Here is a 27,958-nt window from a genome sequence, read left to right as displayed (position 1 = left end):
TTACCAAATACCCAAGGATTTTGGATCAGAATTGGATAAAGGTGAATCAGCAACACAGATGCACAATTTGGAAACTTGAAGGCGTCAACTAGCAAAACATGTGCTGGCACAACATACAATTTTCTACATCAGCATCATAATTATGTATTAATCATCATCATCATCATCATCATCATCATCATCTTTTGATTTACTTACTACATAAAAACAATACAAGTCATTTTGTATTAGGATTACATTATTTCATGCACTAAGAAATCCAGAAATTCTTTTATTTTTTTTTTTATTTATTTTTTTGTTTTTTCACCTCGGTTTGACTTTCACTCCATTTTTCGTACTCACCGGTTCCAAGCTTAATACTCTTTTCGCCCTTTTCTCCATTTTGTTTCTGGGTAAGTTACAAATTCACTTATGTTGATCATCTCTTTGTGTTAATTTGAGTAATTTCCATTTTTAAATTCAAATCCCCTAATCCCCTATATAAATTAGTTTGATTTTTGAATCATGTTTTTTTTTAATAAAATAAGGAAAATTATTTCAAAATATGTTTTTGCTAACAAATACTTCCTCCGGTTTTTTATATTTGCAGCATTTTGACTTTTACACGATTCATGTGTTTCACATTGACTATCTTTGACGATTTATACATAAATAAAAATATAGTCATGTGATATCTTGTTAGATTCGTCTTGATTTAGACAATTTTAATATCTAAAATTTATAATTTTTACATATTGGTAATCAAAGATATTAACGATTGAAAACATGCATCGACAAGCGTGAAAAGAGAAGTGTTGTATCTATAAAAAAACAGAGGAAGTACAAAGTACTTGAACGATTTGTCCAATTGGTGTTAAAAAATAAATAAATTACAAAAATAATGTTCATTTAAAAATATTTTTCAAAGTAGTGTCCATATAGGTTTGAAAATTACAAAGCTAGGAATAAAAAATTAATGGCTAATACAATCCAAATATATATGTGTACCATCAAATTCTTTATTTTTAATGCTTACGGTATCTTGATTAGAGTATGGATTATAATACAAAGTAATATAAATGTTTAAAAATTTCTAGCATTTTTGTTATGGATATAACCTTGTCAAAAAACGTTTATATAACATGATATATGATGCATTATTTAGTCGGATTTAAATTATCAAAGGGCACTCAATCACCATTCTTGAAACCAACTGCTAGTTCTACAATGCAATATCAATATGGAGATGGTATTACTTTATTACAAAATAACTCAAAACATGTCATACTAGTTAAATAAAAAACTCAATTTAGCACCATTTTTTATCACCCTCAATTCCTCATTAGCATCATCACCTTCTCTATCACCCTCCTCGACGTCAACATCATTACAAGTGAGAGATGTATATTGAGAATTATGACCATCCTATAATGTATGAGCATTAGTAACTTGAACAAAAAAATATTGATCATTTTGTGAACAACCTAGTATATGTACTATTGGATGGATTTTCAAATGACATTTTCCTGCAAATTAGAGTAAAAAAAATTACTACATGCATACATATAAAAAAAATAAAAAAATCAAATCAAACTAGCTACTCCTAAAACTCAATAAATCTAATGTCGTCTACTCCTTTTCACAGTACAATTAGTTGTTAATATTGTAGGCATTATTTAATCAAAGCTAAATCAATCACGTCATAAATTCATAATAAGCAATAACCCTTGGATTAATTAAGTAGTAAAGATATACATACAATTGTATATTGAGTATTGTGACTCTGAGCACTTGTAAGTGGTGCATGTCTGACATATTCAATTGCAAAGTCTAATTCACCTACCTTATATGAGTATAATCAGACGATACTCACGAATAATTTTTCATAATTAGGTTAAATTTAACCAATTTATATTGTTTCGTTAAACTTTAATCTACTTGTTATGTAAGCTCACATAAATTTCATTTGAATTTTAATTAGAAAAGAAGGAAAACACACCTAATTATAGTAATGCCAGAGATTGACTATGCTTCCTTCCCGATCGTATCTACCATCAACGTCTATAACAATAGTAAAGTAAAACCTAAGAGAACTAGTTTTGCCCGTCAAAGAAAAAAAGAGAACTAGTTTTGAGACTCTAATTTTTAATTTAGACTTTTAAAACGACGTAATATTAACTCTTAGCTTTGTAATTTCCAAACTTACATGAACACTAATTTGAGAAATATTTTTAAGTGAACACTATTTAAATAATTTATTTATTTTTTCACACCAATTCGGCAAATCGTTCAAAGTACTTATTTTCAAGAAAATTAATCTTAATTATTTCTTTTTTTTTTTTGTTTTTGTGCTGATAAATACTTCTAAGGTTTTTAATTCTGATCGTATTTGAAATTTTTGCCGCATTTCGAACAATTGATCATATTACAGTCTAATCAATTACTTATATTATTGCAGGAGAACTTTAGACAATCAAATGGGTTCGTCCAAAAATGTGGTGGGTTTTGTGGGATTTGATGATATAAGTTTGGAGTTGGCTGCTTCACTTGTTGGCTCTGATTATGCTGTCCAAGCTTTTGATTCTCAGGTTGTGTTTATTTTAATTTTATTAATTTTCTTTTAAATTCATGTATCTTAGAATTGCAGTGCTTGATAGTGCGCGTAAATTGACAAATTATTCAGTCACCCTCACACCTTGCTGGCCACCGCATGCACCACCTCCCTCACCCCGCTCCTTTCTATCTCTGCCCTCCCACCGCCAATCCTCCACCTCTAAACTCCTTTATCTTCCCCTCCGTAAACGTCGGCCGACCTCCACTCTCCTCCACCTGACCTGACCCCTTTATCTTCCCCTCCCTAAACACTAGCCTTGTCGCCCGAAACCAACCCAGCCCGCAAACCCACACCGGTAGCCACCTAAAAACAATCGTACCCAATACGAATCCTCACCCTAACCACCAAAGTATCACCATATCCACCCCAAACTCGACGTTAATCAGTGAAATCCACCCTGAAAAACTCAATACCCACCCCAACCTCGACCCTAATCAGCGAAATCCACCCAAAAATTCACCTTGAAAAACTCAATACCCACCCGATAAAAGCCAGTAAGCCACCACCCATAAATTCATACATAGAAAAAAAAAATTGAGAGAGAGGGGCAGAGCAGAGGTGGCGATGCCGCGATGAGAGGGAAGATGGGAGACAGAGTATGGGCGGGGATAGCCGGTGGTTTTTTTTTTTGAGGTAAACAGAGCCGGTGGTGTTTAGGGTGGTCAGTGGTGTGATGGCGGGGGGCTATTCTTCGTTTGGGGAGAGGGAGATTAAAAAAAAATAAACAAAATCATTTATTTTAATTACTGTAAAAATATTACTTTATTTTAACTTTTATAATAAACCAACCATAGTAGGACATGTGGCATACTTAACCTAAACAACAAGTTATCACCAAACTCAACATGTCATGACTTATTTTAGAAAGATATTGTATAAAGGCCGAACTATTTTTAGTTAATTGAAAGGTTGGCTTATTTTTAGTTAATCGTGCAAACATTAGCTTATTCTTGACAAATTTTCCTTAATGTTATGGCATTGATCGATCGCCTTTGGTGCGGTTCTAGTTGTAGGCTGCTTGGTTTTTAATGTGATATAGCTCCACAAAATGTTAATGTTAATTGTTGCCCCTTTTGGCTGCTCCTTTGAAGCCATTGGTTGGTAACACTTTTTAATTTTATCTATTGCTATTAGGCATAAATGTATCAAGTTCATAGGCTAAGGAATAATAATGGATGCCCATGTCATTTGAAGATTGAACATGTCCTTATCAACTCTATCACCATGTCAGTGACCACTTGGATGAGTAACACCTACTTAGGGCCTGTTCATATTTACTGAATTGAGCTGAACTGAACTGAACTGATTGGAACTGAACTGAACTGAACTAAACTGAATTGAGCTGAAATGAATATTTTATGTGAGAGGGAAATTAAGAGCTGAACTGAACTGAACTGATTGGAACTGAACTGAACTGATTGGAGCTGAACTGAACTGAAATTAAGTAAATGTGAACAGGCCCTTAGTCAATTTGAAAACTTTTCTTCATTCTACTGTTCATTTATCAGGTTGTCTCTTTTTTATACAGGCTAATATAAGATTGCTAGCTTATATAAGATTGCTAATATAAGATTGCTAGCTTATATTGCCAAGATGAAGATCTGAATAAGCAGAGACCTTGACTAACACTTGCTAGAACTTTTAGTCCAGCGATAGATATACATCAGTCTTAGGACCTGTTCACTTCAGCTTAATTTCAGTTCAGTTCAGTTCAGCTCCTAATTTCCTTCTCTCATAAAATATTCATTTCAGTTCAGCTCAACTCCAATCACTTCAGCTCACCTCAGTTTAGTAAATGTGAACAGGACCTTACACCCCATATTATAAAGATTTTGTTACAATTATAAAAAAAACATAAAATATGGTCGTTTGCAGCTTTGTATTCTAAACAAAATACTTACTTTCTTAATTAGCTTATTTTCCCAAAATTTTAATGTTCATAGGTTTAGGGTCTGGTTGAATGATATGATTATAGTTGTAGTTCATTGGTTAAATTATGCCAATTTCGTATTGTAGTTAAATGGAAGAATGTGGTGACTGAAACTAGAGCAAAGTAATAATTTGATTACATTTTGGATAAAGTTTATTACTTCATGTCTTCATATATGAGTAGCTTGTCGGAATGTTAATTTTACTCAATTTAATCTTGTGTTGTCTTTCTTTTCTCTTTCAGCTTGATAGTCCCTTGATGGTTGAATTTTCAAAGAGGCTTGGGGGAACTAGATGTGCAAATGCAGTGGAGGCTACTAAAGGTAAAATTTAAAAAAAATCAACTATTGTCCTTACCTTTCACAACCTACTTGTCAAGATCTTAATGTACTTATCTGAATATAAGGTTCAAAAGATTGATAAGATGGATTATTTTTAACTAGATATTTGTCATGAAGGTTTCCTCATAAATGAAAAATCTAGGAAATAGTGCTACTTTATGTGTTGTGTTGAAGTGGAATGCAGTTGAAGTTAATTACAGGATTGCCTTTAGATGGATGGAGGCAGGGTAATTGGCTTGGATTAGTTTGAGCTGTAGGTAACAATAAGTTGCTGGGTTTAACCTTTTTTGTATTACATGGATTAGGATGGTAGTATTTATTCTATCGTATCAAGATTGAAGTAGTTTGAGTGACTAGTGGTATTTTTTGGTGAGAAGGGGTGTCAAAAGTCCACTTTTAGTATGACATATGTTGTTAAGAATTTTATAATTGTCCTTAGAATACACATTTCCAAGTTAATTTGAGATGATATCTAATACAAGACCAAGATGTACCGATTCAAGAAATAGGTTTTAAGTAGCTTTCCATGTAACTCTCCAAGGAGAGAGAGAATCAAGAAGCCAACTCTATCCCAACAACGGGGATCTTGGGTGGCTTTTAAGTAGCTTTTTATGGAGAGCCACTTGAGGAAGACTCTTGGCCAAGAACTGTTTAATTGTTTTATAAGGATCTTGGGTGGCTTTTAAGTAGGTTTATCTCTATTGTGTGATATGTGTCCATGAGGGACCATGGCTCTCCGATTGATTTTGGCCCGTACATGGATAATTTTTTATGAAGAGATAATCGCCAATTTTGGGGGTTATTTTTGGGTGGGTATCTTGTAGAGAGATATGTCAGAGAGGGAGGGAAGAGCCAAAACAATTTGTTAGTTTAGGTTGGGGGTATTTTTATTAGAGATAATGGTATCTTGTAGACACTCACCAATTTTGGGGTATAATTGGGTGGGTATCTTGTATTTAGTTTTTTTTTTTTTTTTTTTTTTTTTTTTTTTTTTTTTTTTTTTTTTTTTTTTTTGGGGGGGGGGGGGGGGGGGGGTGTGGGGGGTGGGTGTCTAGGGCCTTGTGGAAAGAAAGTGTTGGTTTAAAAATTTAATAGTTTTGTTTGGTGTTTTAGTTTCTGTTTGCTTTGTGCTTAGCTGAGATTTTTTTTTTCTTGGCTATTCTTGAATTTTCTCTGATATTTAATCTCTTTTTGCTATGAAAGAAAAGAAGTTACATATTAAATTAATCTGAAAAATTGTATGCGATTTGTTTCACAACGCATATAGCTTAGCTTAAATTGAAGTATCACAGAAATTATGAAATTAAATTATTGTCTTGCTTTTAAATGTACTTGCAGGCGTTTCAGCTATAATCCTCCTGATACCGCAACCAGCTCAAATTGCTGACATGATATTTGGCCCAGAGGGTATTTTGGAAGGTGAAGCTCATTACACTTGTTGGACTATATTTCATATTAATTTTTGTTCACTGTTATATTTACTCATGTCAATGTCTTCAGGTTTGAAGAAAAATGTGGTGGTAATTCTTCGTACAGTCACAGTTCCTGCTGAAGTTCAGAAACTGGAAAAAAGTCTTACAGGTAAATCAATTATCTTTATCTAATGACATTTTCTCGTATAACAAGAACCTTGTGGAAAGAAAGTGTTGGTTTAAAAATTTAATAGTTTTGTTTGGTGTTTTAGTTTCTGTTTGCTTTGTGCTTAGCTGAGATTTTTTTTTTCTTGGCTATTCTTGAATTTTCTCTGATATTTAATCTCTTTTTGCTATGAAAGAAAAGAAGTTACATATTAAATTAATCTGAAAAATTGTATGCGATTTGTTTCACAACGCATATAGCTTAGCTTAAATTGAAGTATCACAGAAATTATGAAATTAAATTATTGTCTTGCTTTTAAATGTACTTGCAGGCGTTTCAGCTATAATCCTCCTGATACCGCAACCAGCTCAAATTGCTGACATGATATTTGGCCCAGAGGGTATTTTGGAAGGTGAAGCTCATTACACTTGTTGGACTATATTTCATATTAATTTTTGTTCACTGTTATATTTACTCATGTCAATGTCTTCAGGTTTGAAGAAAAATGTGGTGGTAATTCTTCGTACAGTCACAGTTCCTGCTGAAGTTCAGAAACTGGAAAAAAGTCTTACAGGTAAATCAATTATCTTTATCTAATGACATTTTCTCGTATAACAAGAACCTTCCTATATAATTTTTTATCAGATGCAATATTTATGTATGATTTTTGTGATTGGTTGTTGATGCATTTTACTGCAAGGCCTCTAAAAAGTGCTTGAATTTTTAAGAAAGTAAACAGTCTGACATAGTATCAGGCTAATGAATGTGGTATTCTCTAAAATGACACACTGAACAGATAGTTGTACTACTGTACCAATTTTTGATCTGGGGTAAGACCCATTCTTACACACCCATCCTTAGTAGTATTGACACAACCCAATGATTGACTCTATATGCATATCTAAAGGATCCTAAGTATTTTTTTCCTATCCAATGCATTCTAGATCTATAATAGTGTGATTTAAACAAATAAAAGGAAATTTCTTATTATATCACTGCAGCTATGTGGAAACAAGAAACAAAAATCCCTATGGAGAAAAGCTATGAAATAATGCATTAATAAAAAACGGCTAGAGGGTACATAGTATGGTTGTGCCTCGCCTAGCAGTCTGGCACAGTTGTGTCTCGGCACAATCTTTGTTTCATTTGGTGGCCATCTGAAAATCAATTGATGGCAGGATGCTGTCATGCTTGCTTGTGCTCTCCTCGGACTACTGTATATTGCCTGAATAGTTTTATTTCAAATACCTAAAAGGAAGATACAAATTTTACTCGAGTAATTTAGCTTTGAATTTTATTTCAAACCTTAGTCACCAATGTCATATTAGATCTTGATTGAGTGTATATGAAATTTTTTGAGTATGTGAAATGTTTGTAAAATGTTACCCACTTAGATTTTATGTGGATCATGAAGATGTTCTTCACTTCTAGAATAGAAAGGTAGCTTATTGGAGTGCCTGTTGCTGCTCTCAAAATGTAATGGATTTGGTGGAGTAATAGAGTCTCTGGGACATGTGGCCGATTTCTTCTTGTGTAAAATCAATTGAAGGACTAAACTTATTTGAGGTTGCTTTCCAAAAGCTTTGGGCTGTGTGTTAATTAGATTTATGACTAAGAGTTATATACAGCCACACCTGTGTCCTAACTTTACAGTGAAGTGCATATTCTTCTGGTGTGTGGAAGATTCCACTTTTAAACATTTTCTGCATTGATCTTATTGATGATTTAGTTGCAAAGGAACTCTACAGTATCTAATCATAATTGCAGAGTTGAAGCAGTAGTGTTTATAAAATATTTTATGCATATAACGAATGACCTATGTTACATGGACTCATCATTTCACCTCAAGTACCCATGTCGGACCCTGTCCGAGGGTATGACACTTGGACACTTCACTTTTGGTTCAAAACCATGGATTTTTTTTCACAAAATAGCCAAGTCAGGCGCTTGGACACATACCCGTGTTGGATGATCTTCAATTTCAATAAAACTGGAAGTGTCATGCTGATCAATGCAATTATGGTATTTTTAGCTAGTGAGGATGTTTGATTTACTCTGCTTGTGGAGTGGTGGTTGCTATAATGGTTGCATTATATCTATAAAATGCTAGACGCGAACTCTATCAATAATTACATGGCCTACTTCAGACTCAAACCAAAATCTACCACCGTGAAAGCTAATGTTTCTCATATTGGTTATCATCATTATAAGTTAATTGACATTAGACCTGAATATGACCCAAATTGACCCACTTTATCTCCTATGTTTGACTTAGTCAGATTTCATACTGAACTTGACCTGATTTCCACCTCTTCCTTCTTATGGGTATCAAGGGCTGTGGTATAGTGTTACTATGAACATTACATGTTTTGTATAAGACTTGTAAAGTCTACGAGATTAAGAGAGTGGTTTGTTAAATTAAATTGTGGCATTGCTGTTAAAATCTGGCAATTAATTTATTCTATCATTTTGCAGAGGAATATGAGATAAATGCAGTGGTTGATGCTCATATCTATAGGGGAACTTCTGATGATCAGAACGGGAAAATCATGGTTTATATTTCATCCCTAAAACTGAAAGAATGCTCACTTTTTTTAAGAACTACAGTATCATCTTTATTCACAATTTCACATTGTAGATGTTCTGCTGTATCTAATTTTGTTTTCTTCTCAATTTTTCAGGTTATTTCATCAGGGAAATCTAATGCAATCAATGTAGCGCATCCTGTGCTTTCTGGTAGCCATTAATTATTTATTTTATTCCATTTTATTATTATTTTAATTTTTTTTATCAATAATAATAAGTGTGTGACTCATTTTGTTTACCACAAATGAAATTGTGCAAACCAGAAAGCCTGTACATTGACTATATGACTTGATTATTTTGTGACAGCTATGTCTGAAAAACTATATGTTTTGGAAGGTGAAATTGGTGCTGGAAGGTGAATATATGTCCTGTATAGTTTTATGCGAATTTTGTATTTTTTTTTTTTATGTAATCATATAAGCTTTGGGTTTGGTTGAATGGTTATTAAATATGGATTTGGTTTTTCCTAGTATATTGTGATCAAGTTTGACTCTCACTTTCTTCAGAAGGCATAAACATTTACTTTAGGAAACGACCATCTCCTACTTTTTCATTGGTATTTTAAATGGTGAATAATTATGACTTGTAGCTCAGGACAGTAGATTACAGATTACAATATAACAATTGCCTTATACTAATTAGATCCTGAGATCTATCTTTAACTATCTATTTTGTAGTCTGTTGATGTTTGTTTGCATTGTAAAATTGAGATTTTTTTTTTCAAGCCATTACGAAACATGTATTATGTGTTACATGTTATTTGCACCTGTGGCTGTCAAGGATATTAGGTTTCACTGGTCAATATTATGTGTTGCATGAATTTTATTCTATTTCATTTTTCATTTTACAGTAAAGTGAAAATGGTTAGAGAGCTACTTGAAGCCATCCATCTTGTTGCTTCAGTTGAAGCAATTTGTCTTGGAGTGCAAGCAAAAATTCATCCTTGGATACTTTATGACATTATCTCTAATGCTGCCGGTAATTCATGGTAAGTATCTCAGTACCACTAATGTCTATTGTTGATGTAATTATCAGTGGTGAAAGACCATGGTTTTAAGTCTGAGATCTGGATGAGATCACGGTAACAGTCATAGAACCACTTTCGCGGGCAATACAGATGGTTTGTGGCTGTTGCTGCCTAAAAAAGCTGCCCTGGTATGCTCAAAAACTTTTATGATCCTGGTTGCGGTAGCGACTTAATACCATGGCGAAGATTTTTTCTTTTTTTTGGAACATAGAATTGATTGAATATAGAAGCAGAATAGACACAAGGCTTGAGAAAGGCAGAATGCCATGACATTTAGACATGTTTATAATTTAGTTATTCATTCATAAATGTCAATTAGTGTTGGGGCAGGCTATTCTGCAAGTTTGCAACTATGCTGTTGCTGTTGATTCACACTTAAATGGTTTTATGACTGGAGATTTGGGAATAAAATAAGTTATGCTTACTTCAAAGCCAGATAAGTCGATGAATGTTTTAATTTTAAAAATTTAAGTAAATTATCCTGGTTAATAATATTCTGAAATTTGATATAATTGGCCTTCATCTTGAATACAATCCTGCTTGTGATCAAGCAAAGAAAACTAGTTGGACAAAGATGAACTTGAACAAAAAAAAAAAAAAAAAAAAAAAAAAAAGAAAAAACAAAATCCCAGATTTAGCAATCTGTGCAGCAATATGAAATGAATTATTTGCTCCCATTTTATCTGAAGCCAGACCTTGCATATTTGCAGTGTTTTCAAGCATCATGTTCAACAGTGGTTAAGGGCTGACCATATGAAGGATCAGACTTTAAGCACCCTAGTTGAGAGTTTGGTAAGACTGTTAGGTGTATTAATGTTTTTTTTGGAAACAGTTGGATGTATTATTGTTATTATACTTGTCATTGTCCAGCTATACTGGGTGACATGATGTGGTGTGTTACATCTGTGAACTTTTTAATTCAAGCTTCAAATTGCCTTCTTTATTTATACATAAGAATCCATTTTTGATTTGGAGAAAAAAAAGGCATTAATACTGTGAAGCATTTAATTACATGACACATCCCCAAATCCATGGCCATGTTAAAGGATATCTTACCGATCAAACATGGACCAGCCACCATTCTAGTTTTGTCTGTTTAGGGTTAAATAGGGTTTACCACTGGGTAGTTTATGCTGTTTTTATATTTAATTAAGCATCAATAATTTGTTATCCTGTGTGATGTTCCCAAATTTTTACTGAGCCATAGATGATTATTTTCCCTGATCATTTTTAAATAAATTCACAAGGGGACTTTCTTTATCCTTGGCGTTGGAAATTAGTGTAAACACAAAGTGGCTCAATAAGATGAGACATCCTGGAGTGGATGCTGTTACATAGGATTAGCATTCAGGTCACTGATTTATATAAGTTGAAAAAGAGTCAGAAAACAACCATACGGAAATCCTAGCATTACTCGAGCCAAATGCTTAAGTTGGTAAATGTATCCAATCATAAACCTTGCAAGAGTTTTCTAATTTTCTTTATTTCATCTGCTAAAATAACCTTGCAAGGATTCCCATGCAATGCAAGTCCTTGACCTATTTGTAATGCCTTGACAATTTCAGCAAAATTATGTGCCCTTTCATATACTTAATTCCTGAATTATGAAACGTATTTTATGGACTTGTAAGACAGTATCCAATGATGGACTCTTCGACTTTGTTGTAGACAGTAGAAATCCAACGAGTAATAATTTTTTTTATTCTTATCTGCCCCCCATGATAAGGGAGAAATCCTTATCTGAGCTCTGATATTACAGAGCTTGAATAATTTCCAGAAATAAAGAACAGAAAAGGAAAATATGGAGAAAGTGTAACAGAATAGAGAGAGAGAAGAGAGAGAGAGAGAGAAGGGAAATTCAGTGTATTTTCTTAATGAGAATATTACAATGACTAAGCTGTATTTTGCTCTCCTAGCTACCAAAAGCCATAACATAATTAAGGAATCTTACAGCTAAGCACAAAACGACAAAAGCAAAAATAACAACTTGAAAATAACTTGTCTAATAACAGATTTTCCCGCCAAAATCAACTAAATTGTACTTCCTTCTTATTTCACCTGTATCATACCCTCCCCCTTCAAGATGACTTGTCCTCAAGTCACAGATGGACCGAAGCCAGGAAACTGAGATTCAAAATCAATTCTAGCCATCCAGGTAACTTCATGCCTAGGCTGGTTGTGCCATTGTACCAAGACCTGCTCTGTCAGCTTGCCAGACACCATGCTAGTACGACACCATGCTAGTATGGCTATAGCATGATTCAAATGCGGTTTAGGACCCAAGCTCTTGCTGATGAATCAACCACAGCTATAGCCATGACCAGAATGTCTGCCATTTAGGACCCCAGCTCTTGCTGATGAAAGCAATAGGGTGATCATTTTGCATTAAGACAACACCTATACCAAACTTGGATGCATCAGTTTCCACCACAAACTGCTAGTAGTCAAGACACGTGCTGAGACCAGGGCATCCTTTGGCTTTTCTAGAGCTTGTTGAGCTGAATTAGTCCATTCAAATGCCCCCTTTTTAAGCAAATCAGAGAGGCCTGCGAATGGTAGCATAACCTTTCACAAATTTCCTATAATATCCGGCTAATCAAGACTTGGTTGTACTGATTTTGTCGGGATCTGTCTCTACTCCCTTAAAGGATATGAAATGCCCTAAATATTCCACCTTATCAGTTGTTTCATAAGTTCAAATATAGCAGCTAGATGTTGCCTCATTAAAGAAAACCAGAACACACTTTCTCAAAAGTGGTTTGAAGACAGAATTCATCCAGTTTTGAAAAAAAGGAGCATTTGTCAAGCCAAATCGCATGACTAGGAATTCATAGTGGCCAGCACGTGTTCTGAATGCAGTTTTGAAAACATCATTGGGGTGAATTCGAAGCTGATGATACCCAGCCCTAAGGTCTAACTTAGTGAGCACACACAACTCATCCACCAATTCATCCAAGATAGGAATAGGAACTTATTCATGATGGTCTTCTTGTTTAGCTCTCTATAGTCCACGCAAAGCCTCCATGTTCTATCTTTCTTTCCTATCAAGACTAAAGGATTGGCAAGGGACTGGCATTTATTGGACAAGTTGCTCAATGATATCCTTTTCTGTAGGGTCTAATATTCACTGCTCCAATTCCTGGCACAAGATTGATTCTATGATAAAAAATGCCTCTCTCTACGGGTAATTCAGTTTGTTCTTCAAAAACTTGAGCAAACTGTAGTTTCATAGCTTCTAGCTCCTCATGCTTTCACATTGCAACAGACAAATATGAGAAACATAATCCATCATCTTGTCTGAAGTACCTTGAGTTTTTAGGAAGGCATCCCTGTCAATTCCACATTTGTGTGATTCAAGTGAAATTTCATGGTTAGTTGCTTTGAGTTCCATGAAATCAAGCCCAAGGTGCTTAGCCATTGAATGCCTAGCACCATCTCACAGTTGCCAAGGGAATGAGCATAACATTCATTGCCCCCAATGGTCCAATTGAAGTTCGTGCAGACAGACTGGAAATCCAAATGATTCCCATCTGCGACATTAATCTCTTGCCCAGGAATTGGTTCACTCTTACAACCCAACTTTTCTGATAAGGTAAACATCCAAGAAGTTATGTGTGCTTCCTGAGTCTATAAGAGTATTCAATGGCACCCCATTTGTCACTACTTTCACTCTCATAGTGTGGTAATTCTGGCTTCCTGTAAGAGCACTAAGAGAGATACAGGGATCCAACTCTGTCATATCTTCCTATTCCTCCAATTCAACCACAACAGCATCAACCTCATCCAGGTTTTTCATAGTGTGGTAATTCTGGCTTCCTGTAATTAGTTTCCGTCATAAGGTGCATCAAAGTAATAGCATAAGCCTTTAGCTATCAGGTACATATTTAGGTTTCTGAAATGGTTTAGTGTTAGTTTTGGTTAAGGTTAAAGGTTGTGTGGGAGGGATAGGAAGTAGGGGAGGCTGTTTTTAGCTAGGTGAAGGGTTCTGGTATGGTTTTGAATAGGTAGTAGGTGGTTTGTAGGTATCCTGAGAGTTGGCTAGGATTGTTTTAGACTGTAATCTAGCATACACCATAGCTGCAGCAATAGTTTGGGGCTTAAATGCCCTCAACGGTCTTATGCTAGGCTTAAGAACTCTAATAAAACTTTCAAGCAAGTATTTCTCAAGGTAAACAGAAACTATTTTGCATCATAATTGATCTCAAGTTTTCAAAGTCATCAACATAAGATTCAATACTATCATTCTGTTACAACTTATTAAATTCCTCTACTACATTCATCCCTCTTTCATCCTTGAACCTAGCATTCACATCAATCACAAAATCACTCAATTTCCAGCTATACCAGTTATGTTCAGTGAAGCTAAATCAACTTTTTGATCATTTGGTATTTTACACAAATCAAAATATTTACAGCACTTCTTAATCCACACCCTAGGAATCTAGGATTACTACCATCAAATTTTGGAAACATAAGTTTAGGATTATACCCCAATTTAGGCTGAGATGGTCGCTCATCAGATTGAAGTAACTGCATCATCCTCATGAGTTCCTCAAAGTTCTGGTTTGATGCTGCATTTTGAGCTTCGAATTTCTGCTCCAATGCTGACAACAGAGATTCCATCCTGTTTACTCACGCAGTGAGAGTTGAGAGTTGGTGCCAGACTGGGTGTAGCAGACTTGATCAACCTAGCTCTGATACCACTGATAAGGGAGAAATCCTTTAAGTAATTTCCAGAAATGAAGAACAGAAAAGGAAAAGAAGGATGAAGTGTATAGAGAGAGAGAGAGAGAGAGGGGAAATTCAGTTTATTTTCTTAATGAGAATATTACACCGACTAAGCTGTATTTAGCTCTCCTAACAACCAAAAGCCATAACAGAATTAAGGCATCTTACAGCTAAGCACAAAACGACAAAAGCAAAATAACAACTTGAAAATAACAAATTGTCTAGTAACAGATTTTCCCGCCAAAATCAACTAAATTGTACTTCCTTCTTATTTCACCTGTATCACCCCCCCCCCCCCCCCACCCCCCAAATTACTTTTTTTCATTTTTGTTGAGAGCATTTTTTTTTTATTGAATTACAGTTTTTTTTTTTACAACTTAAATTAAGAAGTGCCAACAAGAGAATTTATTCTGTTTATCAGATTATAATCATTATATACTCTAGTTATGTGAATAATTGTCAAGTAATTTGATTTATTTCAAAATATCTGCTGCTGTTATAATTTCATTTGTAATATTTTTGTACTTTCTTATGTACTCAATGTCTGACATGTATTTGAACTGGTATAATTATGCCGTGTTTAAAATGTTGCTAATGCATACTGCAAATAAAGGGAGCTATTTTAGGTTTGGCAAAATCTCTTCCATTTCCATTGCCACTTCTTGGAATTTCACATCAACAACTTCTTGGTACTAATAGCCAAATCTTTTTCTTTTTTCTTATGTATTGCATTCATATGCTAAATTTCTTATTCATTGTTGATTATCTTTGGTTGTTTTCAAATGGTGTTCTCATGTGGGCAAAGAGGAAGGCATTGCACCATTGTTTAAGGTGATTCTGGCTTTGTAATATCTATATAAAAAATGCTGCTCCTGTTGTGCTGGACTTCAGCCTATAGCTAGTGGTGTCCATAAAATGTGGTTGTTACACATATGGTGCTTGCCATTTTTAATTATAGGTATGGGAGAAAGTTCTAGGAATCAAACTTGATGAAGCTGCAAATGAAGAAACTTACAACCCTTTGGAACTAGCAAGAGAGCTGGAGTCTAGGTCAAAATTGGTAAACCGAGTTGGTTTCATTGGTCTTGGAGCAATGGGGTTTGGCATGGCGACTCACCTACTGAAGTCAAATTTGACTGTCGTTGGTTATGATGTAAATTCACTTTCTCTCTTTGCATTTCTTTTTGATCTTAAATGGGCTACAAGTTCTTACTATTGCTATCCTTATCCTACTTTTGGTTTGGGCTATGCTGTAAGGTGAAATATCTTTCCACAGAGATCTGTTTTCTGTGATGTTAATAAAGGATATTGTACGGGTGAAGTATTGATTTTTATGCAGGGGCGGAGCTAAGGGGGGGTTGCCAAGGGCCGGCCCTTGTAGCCAAAACCCACGACCCACATTTTTCTTATTTTGCCCCTGCAGTATTTTTGCATATATAGTCATGAGTTTCCTTAATTGTTACTGAAATTTTATTGGCTTGGTTGGTAAGTGTGCTTAGACTTGATACATAAGGTTTGAGGTTCAAATCTTATTAGCATAGAATTTGTATTTATTTTTTTTTGGCAAAATATTAAAAAAATTACCCAAAATTGCTTCTAACTCTTTAAAATTAAATTTCATAAGCTTTCTCATAACTTCAACCATATTAGATCATTCATCTTATTCTTTCCTCTCTTTTTTTTCGCCCAAGTTCTCTACTAACTTTTTCAACTCTTCTATAAGTAATTTTTTTTTTTTAATTTCTTCGATCTTCTACTTGTATTTTATCATGTATTTTTTTTTTCTCTTATAAATTACCACCTTTATTCTACAAAATATTAATTTTTGTCTAATTATTCAGTAATAATTTGTCTATAGATCACCATTTTTTTTGTTTTATTTTCCCTATAAGATATGATAGGTATAATCATAAATAAAAAAAAAAAAAAAAACTCTTAATTTTTTAAAGCGAGTGGTTGATAGTCAACAAGTGAATTTTACACCTGATTTATACATAGAAAATGAAATTGCCAATAACTTTAACATACAATCTACTATTGCCTATTTTGTTTCTATGAAAAACCATGAAATGTGATTTTAAAAAAAAAATTACTGTATTAATAAGCTATATATTAATATATTGATTCAACTATCGGCCCCCCTAACTTTAAAATCCTAGCTCCGCCCCTGTCTCTATGTCAGGAGAATGTATCCATCTCTATTAGGAACTTCTTGTTTAAATATCTATCTATACCAATTTGTTCTTACTAACTCATATCATGTCACTGGATACTCACACATACCTTTTCTAAAATGACATAGAAAGTGTTTTAGGCAGAATGTAGTATAATCTGGAGAAGCTGCAGCAAAAACAACACTTAATGTGAATTCTACTAACTTATTGCCTCGTAGAAAAGCTTTTGTTCAACTTGTGCTTCTTTTAACACATCATCGACTTTAGCTATCTATCTTCTTTGTCTTTTTCTTTTCCCTGAATGGATTTGAAAATTATGATTCTAATCTATTTTATTATAGTTGGATACATAGAACTTGAATGTTGTTATTAGGAGGTTGAGAACAATCTTCTTTATGGTTCCAAAAGTAAACTGAGGTTGAATTTGGCCTATAAGAATCCTGGCATTTGCATCATCATTTGCTGGTGATCAGTCCACATAATTGGTTGTCTTTTAGGGTTGCCTTAGTTCTGTTTGCTTGGAAGGCTCCATGCCTCCACGTCAGGCTTCTTCCTAACAAAACAGTTGGGAGAATGTGTAGAGCGCCTGGAGACATGTACATCAGAAAAGAATTTTTTTTATTTTAAATAGCTACTTTGAGTCATGTTGACAAATAAGTAATTCCAGTTTACATGTTGATGGTGAATGGACAAACCAGGGTTTAATTATCTATATCTCAGTATAATTTGGCTAATTTAGCGAATGAAGTTTTTACACCCTAGAAAAACTATCCAGTTCTTAAATATCGACAAATGTTGTATTTTGCTTGACTATGGTTGCTAATTGATGCCATCACTAATTGTGCTGACGACGGCAATATAGAACCCACACATTTATTGGTTATTGTTGCTGTCAAAATCTTCTACTCATCTGATGATGCTCCTAAGTAATTTGGTTATGTCTGCTTATATTTGTTTTGTTTGTTGCATTCAAGAAATATACTTTACCGTTATTATAATATAATAATAACATAATGTAATATGATATGATAAAATGCATGGCAGGTGTATAAACCAACACTTTCTCGATTTGTCGAAGCGGGAGGGTTAGTGGGTAACTCTCCTCTAGAAGTAGCGGAAGGTATATTAATTTTTTTCACCCCCTCTGATGGGACTTTGGATGCTAGTTTCATGTAGTGTGGAAGAAATCAGAGTAAGACTGTTGGTTTTTGTGGTTTTACTGATAATATTTTGCATCTGTGATGGTTTGATACTTTGTTATTTCCTGAATTTAATCGCACACATTATAATCAAAGAGCTTTACCCTATAACCCCAGGTGGAGCCAATGAGGTTGCAAAAGGGCTTTGTTCATCTCCTGCCTCATTTTGTCTCTGCATTTTTCTACACTTGTCATATTATAAACTATAAAACATGTATAGAATTCATTAAGATGACCATAACTTGTAGATTAACTACCTAATTGCAAAACTGTATTACTTGAAATTTTAGAAGGCATTTTTTCATGGAAGCATCTGATCCAGGCATGTCAAGTTTTTCTATGTTTTCCATGCTGTCCACATTAAGTTTAAGTATTGGAAGTTTCTCTATATATCAAGTGTTATTTGAGAGTCAGAGTTACAAAGCTTCGTTTTGGGCAGCTGTCAAATGGAATATTTTATGCCATCTTGATTCAGTCTGAATGTTTATCTTCAGGTGCTGATGTGCTTGTAATAATGGTAACAAATGAAGCTCAAGCAGAATTGGAGATCTGGGTGCAGTCCAGGGTACGTGCCAGCAGCTCGTCTGCCTGGAGGATTAATTTTACCACGTTGGTTTATACAAACCCTTAAGAATATTTTTTACTTGCTGGATTTGAAAGACCTTGTAAATTTTGTCAGAAAAAACATCAGAAAATCTTCTTTGTCATTGAGTGGCTTGTGGATCTCTTTATACTATTTTCCATGGGGATGGTGTAACTGCTCAGAAAAAGGAGTACAAGCAAAGGAGGATGAGCTGTCCTGTAAAACAGATATAGTAAATTACAGATCAACCCAGTTGCTCTGGATCTCCCCAATAGGGCAATCCTTGAAAGCCCCCGCCGCCTTAGTCCATATGCTTGACAAGACTTTTTGGCCTACAATAAATTAGAAATAATATTAACACGTGCAATGACCTGGATGTTTCTCTCCAGCAACACACAATTGTCATGAAAGAGTTTTATGGAGACAGTATTAAAATGATGTTTTCTGATTTTTGGTTATGGTCTCGTGCATTTCAGCTCTTTCAGCAGGAGCAACTATTATTTTGTCATCCACAGTTTCTCCAGCATATGTGAACCAACTGGATCAACGTTTACAAGGTATGTATATTATTGTTTATACATCCCTTTTTTTATTAAATTATCTCTAGCATGAATGTTGCACTTGCTTAGAACTCCTGTACATCGTCAAATTTGTGACCAGTGTCCTGTCAAATTAATGCCTATGTTAAATGAGTGCAGGCAAGAACTTAAAACTGGTGGATGCACCTGTTTCTGGTGGTGTGAAAAGAGCATCCTCAGGAACTCTTACGGTATGTAAATAACTTTCGGCTTGGCGCTCCATTTACTGAATTTAAAAATCGTAACTATTTTTTTAGCTGCGTGAAGTCTTATAACATGAATAATTAAGATCTTTGGTTCTTTGCAAATCAATCACTGTGCATGTAAGAAAAAGGTGTCTTCACAATATTATATTAGGACCAAATACATGCATAAAGAACAATTAATTGTAAAACTTCTGAATTAATTTCAATATAGCATCCATGGTGTTATTTGTGTTGAAGAACTTTTGCATTAGTTGCAAAGATCTCATTTATTTGGTCAGATGGGTGCTAGTTTCTTCCGATGACTTGAACTATAAGTTAATAGTCACGAATATATGGCACTTTTCCGTGCTGTTAGATCATTTGGTGACTACTATAACTGACAATTGCAGCACATATTCATCAGTTAATAGCATCTGGAACAGATGAAGCTCTGGAGCAGTGTATTTCAGTGCTTTCTGGTAATGGGTACTAATCCATCTGTTCATAATATTTTCCAATTTTATCCTTCAATTATACAATGATTCAACTGATTGGTACTTGCATGTCTTGTTCATAGCATTGAGTGAGAAGCTATACATCATTAAAGGAGGATGTGGAGCTGGAAGGTAGCTTTGGAACTTTTCATTTTTTGGAGAATTTGTACTTATCTGATTGTGTTGTTCTGCTAATTGCTGGTGGTGACAGGCTGACAGCATAAAATCATGTCATCTTTTCATATAATGTGATCCATCATGATTTTTGCTTATATTTTCTACTTTTCATTAGAAAGTAATGTTGAATGCATTATTCACTTAAAGTTTGGTCATACGAATAATTTTGGTTGGTTTATTTTCATTTCTCTATCTGTAACGGACCATTAGACTCTGTAGTGCCATTTCATGTACACTTTATCTCTACATTTATTTTGAATGGAAGGAGGAAAAATGTAACTGGCTACTGCATCTATTTAAATTCTAGATATTGTGAGCCCATCATGGGTTGATAGTTGTTATGTATTGCAAAAATTCTAGCTTTATGTTGAATTTTACAGTTCGTTTTACTTAATTTTCCTCTCTTGATGACCTATACACAATATGAAACAACAAAGCCTTAGTCTCAAAATGATTTGAGCTCCGCTAACATGAATTGTCATAAGGCACTGTCCAATTTTGAAACACTGAAATGGTATTATAAAAAAAAAAAAAAATAAAAAAAAAAAGGCAAGTTTAGTAGAAGAGAATGAGGAGACACATAATTTGGTTTGGCCATCCCAAAAGGCCCTTTCATGATTTGTGACAATATTTATGATTAGATTCAGTGGTTTTGGAGGTCATAAGGAAGTACTCTATGTACTCTTTCTTTGCTCAATTTAAGTCTTATTTTAATCTTTCTATTTTTTAAAAAGTTTGATAGAATACTAGTCAGTTGCTATTGTAAGTGTCATTTCTTGGTGTGATTGATAAGGAAAGTTGGTAGTTGAATCTGAACTTCTTAATGTGATTACGTCAAAGCGTTTATTGCAGAATGCATCAGGATGTGGAAGGTTGTAGTGATGGTGTTGTCGGTTTTACTTCATTTTCAATTTTATCAAACAGTAAAATCTTTTTGCCTTTTCTTAGAAGACACCTTAATATTGATAATAAGTTTGCTGATGCTCTTTGCAATTGAGAGCAATACATTACATATTATTTCCGGTCATCCTACCACAGAAGATTCAATTTCGTTTATTGTATGCCTTCAAGTTTCAGCCACAGACCACACTCTTCATCTTGTCATAAGATTACTAATGTCATATAGTGATTATCACATTATGTGGGATTTGCTCAGGAAGCTGGTGTGGGTTTGCAATAAAGTTAGATCTTGAAATTCGATTCCATGATTTTGGTTCAGTTATGGATATAGTCTGTTTTAAAGATAATAGTATATTTTAAAATTGATTCCATTATGAGTGATATGGATGATATACATATGTACGAGTATAAATCTGTTAGAGGCTTACACTCCTCATTCTTTTCTCGTTGCACAACTGAATTCCTTATTCGTCAAAATAATCATGTTGCTAAAGACCCTTCAGTTCACGGTTAATATGGTTATCATTATTCTTACTGCTTTCCTTTGCAGGATGTTAGAAAACTGAGGTCCACACATGGTGGACAATGATTTTACTCCTTATTCTGCACTCAAAGTGAAAGACCTGGTCAGCTAAAGTTACTTACACACAACCAATATATATGCCTTCAAATGTATGCTTATTATAATATGGCTATCAATATTCATTTCAGGGAATTGTTTCTCATGAATGCTCATCTAGGAAAATTCCACTTCATGTAGCCGTCACAGCACACCAATTATTTTTAGCAGGTATGTATACTGGATTTCTCTCTATATGACAACATTGTACACTTTTTTTTTTTTTCCAATTTTTATTCAGTTGACAATTTTGCTATGCTTTTTTTTTCCTTTTCGGACGGTTCCTTATGATCATTCAAGTTAGCCGACCCTAAATTTTTCCAATTTTTATTCAGTCGACAATTTTGCTATGCTTTTTTTTCCTTTTCGGACGGTTCCTTATGATCATTCAAGTTAGCCGACCCTAAATTTTTCCAATTTTTATTCAGTCGACAATTTTGCTATGCTTTTTTTCCTTTTCGGACGGTTCCTTATGATCATTCAAGTTAGCCGACCCTAAATTTTTCCAATTTTTATTCAGTCGACAATTTTGCTATGCTTTTTTTCCTTTTCGGACGGTTCCTTATGATCATTCAAGTTAGCTGACCCTAAATCACTTTTGGACTAAGACTTTGTTGTTGTTGTTATTGTAGTTGTTGTATATGACAACATTGTGTACTGCATTCCAATTCAGTTCTTGCATAATAAGGAATCTAGAAACCAAGTACAGCTTTCCTGTTGCACAGACTTGGATTGTAACTTTGTTGGTGTTTAATGAAATGGGTCTGAGGCACATTTACCTGATTAATTCTGCTTATTCTATGGAGGTGACAGCTAAAAAGCTGGGTTAACATGCAACATCCAATTTGTCAGAGTTGATTAATTTGCTAGTAAAAGTTTCTATTAACTTTTACATTTCCTTACATGCAAGCAATGCTTTGTTGTTCTGGCTGGCAGGTTCTGCTGCTGGCTGGGGTGCCCTTGATGATGCTGCTGTTGTCAAGGTATGTATGATGTGTTCCTTTGACACTATCATAATGTAAAACTCTTTTTGTTATGAAGTCAAATTTGATTGGACCAATGGTAATATTAAATCTTAAGGAATATTTTGTTGGATTGTTGGAAAGAAGTTGATACAAGGCCATTGCAAATTATTTTTACTGATTAGTGTGAATAGTTATACGGACTTTCACATTAAGTTTGATTGGAATCTTGTAACACTGACTTTTTTCATATGTTTTTAGTTTTACGAGTCTCTGACTGGAGTCAAAGTTGAGGGAAAGCTCCCAGTCCTCAGTAAAGAACATGTGATGGTGGCCTGTGGATCTTACCAGTGACATAATCAAGCTATGCGTGAACAATAGGCCTTTGGTTGTTCTCGATGATGATCCAACAGGAACACAAACCGTTCAAGATATTGAAGTTCTAATAGAATGGTAGGCTACCTATATTTATACTCATGTCTTTTGTTGGAACACATTTTCTCTAAAAGGATTTTTTAACTTTTACCACACAAAAAAAAAAAAAAAAAAAAAAAATAATAATAATAAAAAATTGTAAAACTTCTAAAACTTTTATTTTACAACCAAAAAAAATTCTAAAAATTGTTTTTTACCACCTACTATCAAGAAATCCATCAAATCTAATGGGTTTGAAAAAAATTCGTCGATTTTTGTGCACAAAACATGTTCTTCATAGGTTTAGGGGGCATTTTGGCCCTATGAGTCCAATTTGAGGTCAGAATTGACAAAAAATGATCGGTTATGTCTCGTTTTGTGTATTTTATGCATGTCGAGGTATTTTTAAACACGCAAAACGAGTCATTTTCGTTCATTTTTTGTTAATTCTGACCTTGAATTGGATCCTAAGGGCCAAATGACTCCCCAAAACCCTAAAGACCATGTGTTTGGCACGAAAATCGAAGAATTTAAATAATTCCGTTAGGTTTTTGATGACAGGTTGTAAAAAACACTTTTTAATTTTTTATTTGGTGGTAAAGTAAAAGTTTTAGAAGTTTTGGTGGTGAAAAGCAATTTTTGATTTTTTGGTGGTAAAAGTCAAAAAAAAAAAAAGAAGTCAAATATAGGGTAAAATATTTTGCTTGATTTGAGAAAAATTTGTCTGGATTTTGACACAAGGAGTACATAGCATTTGTCTCTTAAAAGGTTGTTGTAGAATGATTTAAGTGGGATTGATGTATTGACTATTCCATGAGAATATTGTGAATAATTATGGCTCAGTTGTGACTTGAGTAAAGAATTGTTCATATGGTGGGTACGTGACCAAGGATGCCAACAAGATGGGAGTGTATGGTCTAACCAAAGAGTTAATGAGAAAGGAATACCTTAAATTGTTTGAGTTGAATCAAGATGAGTTATAGGGTCGTAACTCATTTTCTTTAAGGGGTAGAGTGCGGTAGAACTTCTCGCTTTTTCCCTTAATTTCAATACTCAAGTGTTTTTTCAATCAGTTTTGCACTGACTTTGTTGTTTTGATTGGATAACTTATTCACTAGTTTGTATAAGTTTGTGTTTAAGGGTGTATATTACACTGTTGTTTCTGTAAATTTGGTAATGATCGATTATTTTACACACTAGGTTGTGCATGTTGTTAGAAAGTTTGTTATTCTACACATAAGTTTGTGTAGAAATGAGTAAAATAAATAGAAAGTATGTGTCACAAAAAGTACACCAACGAAGAATATCAAGGAAAATTTTTGTGATTTCAAATATTCTTTTAAGTTTTCTTATCCAAGTTTCGGGGACAAAACTTCTTTTAAGGGGGTAGACTGTAATACCCCATAATTTTATGTATTTTATAAATTGTTTAATTTATTATAAAGTATATCTTTAAGGGCTAAATAAGTATTTAAATTATCATATTTTATAAAAGTAAATTTTATTTTGGGCCAAACATTTATAAATTATATGTAAATTATTCCTACATACTCCTATTAGACTTACCCTATTACATTTAAATAGGCTCAATTCCTTGAACCCTTGTGGGTCAAATATTTCATAATTAAAGCTCATTAATTTGTAAAAGCCCAAACCTATTCTCTACTCTCTACTGTATAAATACCTCCCCAAACCTCAAAATTTGCCACATGAAGTCAAAAATCAAATTATGATAGTAATTACCCTTTTCTTTTTTCTTTTTCTTATTTTTCTTTTCTTTTCTTTCTTTCTTTCCTATTCTTTTTTTTTTCCTTTTCTTTTATTTGTTTTCCATGGGATTTCATACGTGAGGCAAGCAAGCATAGCTTGCTTTCCTTGCCGCCTGCCACGTCTCACCAATGCCTAGCCTCCACCTCACCTCATCAGCGACAACACCGACCACTTGCTTTCGCCTGGCCGACTAGCCACCCATGGTCGTTTCCTCCCTAGTAATCCCTCGTATTTTTAAATAATTTTATAAATGAAATTTTATTTATTTATAATATTTATTTGTATATTTCCGAAATTTATTTTTAAAAGGTTTCAATTATAATTTCGGTTGATAAATTATTTTATTAAAAAGGAATTCTTGTGTACCCATATTCTACAATTTATATCCATCAAAACAAAGTCCAAACTACTTTATTATTTAACTGAGTCATTATTTTCATGAGACCCAATTGAACCCTACTTACTCTACAATTTCTTCTCCTATAAATAACCTATTAATCCCTTATTTCTTTTCCTCTTATTTTCTTTTCTTTTTCCTTTTATTTTTCTTTCTTTCCTTTTTCAATTTTTGTAACGGTTCTTTCCTTTTTCTTTCCTTCTTTTCCTTTTCTCCTTACCGGACTCTGGCGCGCCGCCCCTTAGCCGCCGACAAACCACCTGCAGCCACCGTGGCTCTCCTCTCCTTTCTCCTTTTGTTTTTTTTTTTTTCGTTTCTTGCTTAATTCTTGATTTAATTGTTTGGGGTTTTGATTTTGTTGTTTAAATTAATTTAAGGAAAATTTGACAATTACCACCTATAATTGTTGTTTTTTTAGTAAATACCACCTACAGTTTTTTTTTTTTTTTTTTTTTTTTTTTTTAATTTTACCACCTACTACTTTTAAAACATCAAATTTCCCACATACTTGGCTCTAAACTGAAGTGTGATGTCATGTGAGGCCTACTAACTACCTTCTCACCTTATTTCCCTCATTTTCTTTCTTTCTCTCTTAATTTCTTATTCCCTTATATTGTACTCCTCTCAAAATTGGGGAAAACTTCAAATTAAATTACATATTCATGTTAATTATTTCATGAATTGAAGTTTTTCCCCAATTTTGAGTGGTATACAATATAAAAGAATGTGAAATCGAGTGAGAAAGAAAAAAAGGGAGGGAAAAGGTAGTTAGTGGGCCCTACATGATGTCACATTTGAGTTGAGAGTCAAGTAGGTGAGAATTTTTAACTTTTTTAAAAAAATAATAGGTGGTAAAAAAAAAAAAAAAAAAAAAAAGTTGTAGGTTGTAATTGCTAAAATAGCAACAATTGTAGGTGGTAATTTTCAAAATTTCCTTAACTTAATTAGTATGAAAAACTATATTTTAACAATTCAAAGTTATAATTGTGTTATAAATTTCAGATTTTGTAATTATAAAACCTAGGGTTTTAATTTATTGAAATTGAGATTTTAGGATTCTAATGAGTAATTAAATTGGGGCTTTTGTTCCTAGTAAATTTCTATCATTAATTAAACATAAAAACATGTTTTTAAAGAGTTTTAAATTAAATTATATTGCTGGAAATTAGTTTGGGAATTAATATACAGAATATGATTTATGGTTGTTTTCTAGGAGGTGATTATTCCCTATGAGACTTTTAAGTGATTAAAAGTGGCACAAAGAATTGTTTACAAGAGGTACGTACTTGTCTATTTCGTTGTAAGTAGTATCATGTTTAGCCGTAGGGGTGAACATGGTCTGGTTTGGTGCGGGTTGACTCCAAATCAAACCAAACCAAACCGCAAAATATGGTTTGGTCAATTTTTCAAACCAAACCATATTAGCACTTAAACCAAACCAAAGGTTTGTGGTTTATGATGGGATGACATTTTTTTATAAAAAAAATTGTCAAATAACACTTTATTTATTCATAATAAAGTTTAAATAATTAGCCCAAAGGGATTAAATTGTACTACATAGTTACAATAAAAATAGCAATCAACTAATCAAGTGCTAACACATAATAAAAATAATACATAACAATCATAAATTCATAATACATGCAACAACAAATTGGCAGAAAAATATGACCTGTTGAAGTATTGAGTACAGACTGTATTGTCTTTTTTTTTCATGTTTTTTTTTGTTTTTAATTTTTTTTTAATAATATATAATAATTAATTTTTTCATTTAAAAATTATATAAATATTAAAATACGGTTTATTGGTTTATGGTTTGGTTTGGTTTATAATTTTTGAAAAACCAAACCAAACCGTAAACTGTATTTACAAAAAATTCGAAACCAAACCGTAATTTTATAAACCGTAAACCAAACCAAACCGCTAAAATACGGTTTGGTCTGGTTTAGTCACGGTTTAGACCAAACTGTGTACAACTCTATATTTAGGTAAAAAATGAAAAGAACTTAGTTTCATGTTTAGGGAACTCTTGAATGGAAATTGTTTGGTTATACATTGAATTAATACATGTGCTTATGCTTTTGAGACATGTTTTGGTAAATTGATTATGTTTGTATGGAATTGTGCATGCAAGCATGTTAAATTCAGGGGAGCCAGGAATTTTAAGCTACAAGGGCCGACGACAGTTGAATGAATATATAATTTTATAGCTTATTATTATAATGATTTTGTTTTCTAAATTACAGTTTATGACTTTTCATACTTCTTATAAAATAACGTTAATGAATGAAAAAATTATTGGCAATCTATTTTCCTATATATAAAACTGGTGTAAAATCTACTTGTTGAATGTCAACCACTCTAAAAATTAAGAGTTTTTTTATCTTATGATTATACCTAGGGGTTAGCAAACCGGATACCCGGTCAAATTTTTAGGAACCGAACCCTGAATTGTTTTGTATCGGGTCCTAAAATTCGGAATTGGAATTGGAACCACTTCAACCGGGTCCTAAACTTTAGGAATTGGAATTGGAACCGCCGGGTACCGGGTCCGATTCCGGGTACCCGCTTATATACTAATTATTAAATTTTAATACAAATTTAATACTTATTTTGATCCATTTTCATTTTTAGTGTTTAGTACTTATATTTATATATGCATGATTGCATGAAGCTATTTTATTTAGGTTAGACATTAATAATATATTTTTTTTATTAGAAAAA

At 33.5% G+C, this 27,958-nt stretch overlaps 2 protein-coding genes and 1 long non-coding RNA gene across 4 annotated transcripts; all 3 read left to right on the top strand.

Moving 5' to 3' along the window:
- Positions 1–341: 341 nt before the first annotated feature.
- Positions 342–16,043, top strand: LOC145581130 (uncharacterized). Its single transcript, XM_081638194.1, has 14 exons — positions 342–392; positions 2,438–2,567; positions 4,767–4,845; positions 6,202–6,282; positions 6,364–6,444; positions 6,773–6,853; positions 6,935–7,015; positions 8,917–8,993; positions 9,123–9,177; positions 9,334–9,382; positions 9,878–10,015; positions 10,765–10,846; positions 15,396–15,593; positions 15,741–16,043. Exons 2-14 carry the CDS (start codon positions 2,457–2,459, stop codon positions 16,041–16,043), a joined length of 1,416 nt encoding a protein of 471 aa, XP_081494320.1. The 5' UTR covers positions 342–392; positions 2,438–2,456.
- Positions 16,044–18,047: 2,004 nt separating this feature from the next.
- LOC145583129 (uncharacterized) lies at positions 18,048–21,699 on the top strand. Its single transcript, XM_081640285.1, has 7 exons — positions 18,048–18,076; positions 18,650–18,720; positions 19,215–19,295; positions 19,437–19,507; positions 19,912–19,980; positions 20,079–20,127; positions 21,623–21,699. The coding sequence occupies exons 2-7, from the start codon at positions 18,680–18,682 to the stop codon at positions 21,636–21,638; spliced, it is 327 nt and encodes a 108-aa protein (XP_081496411.1). The 5' UTR covers positions 18,048–18,076; positions 18,650–18,679; the 3' UTR covers positions 21,639–21,699.
- Positions 21,694–26,501, top strand: LOC145583131 (uncharacterized). Of its 2 annotated transcripts, XR_014100064.1 has the most exons (4): positions 21,694–21,862; positions 22,628–22,674; positions 22,915–23,106; positions 26,448–26,501. It is a non-coding gene; the product is annotated as an uncharacterized LOC145583131 (long non-coding RNA). The 2 variants fall into 2 exon arrangements; XR_014100063.1 differs by lacking the exon at positions 26,448–26,501 and having other exon boundaries at positions 22,915–23,920.
- Positions 26,502–27,958: the final 1,457 nt, after the last annotated feature.

Source organism: Chenopodium album, chromosome 15 (assembly GCF_948465745.1).
Source record: "Chenopodium album chromosome 15, dcCheAlbu1.1, whole genome shotgun sequence".
In the NCBI taxonomy this organism is placed as follows: Eukaryota; Viridiplantae; Streptophyta; class Magnoliopsida; order Caryophyllales; family Amaranthaceae; genus Chenopodium; species Chenopodium album.
This window is presented reverse-complemented; position numbering and strand designations above follow the sequence as displayed.

Bases quoted from the DNA above. Each gene is read 5' to 3' on its own strand.
- LOC145581130 (XM_081638194.1), top strand. From the start codon at position 2,457: ATGGGTTCGTCCAAAAATGTGGTGGGTTTTGTGGGATTTGATGATATA. The intron at 4,846-6,201 runs GTAAAATTTAAA...ATGTACTTGCAG, and splicing joins TGCAGTGGAGGCTACTAAAG to GCGTTTCAGCTATAATCCTC. The intron at 9,178-9,333 runs GTAGCCATTAAT...ATTTTGTGACAG, and splicing joins AGCGCATCCTGTGCTTTCTG to CTATGTCTGAAAAACTATAT.
- LOC145583129 (XM_081640285.1), top strand. From the start codon at position 18,680: ATGAAGCTCAAGCAGAATTGGAGATCTGGGTGCAGTCCAGG. The intron at 18,721-19,214 runs GTACGTGCCAGC...CGTGCATTTCAG, and splicing joins AGATCTGGGTGCAGTCCAGG to CTCTTTCAGCAGGAGCAACT. The intron at 19,981-20,078 runs GTAATGGGTACT...TCTTGTTCATAG, and splicing joins GTGTATTTCAGTGCTTTCTG to CATTGAGTGAGAAGCTATAC.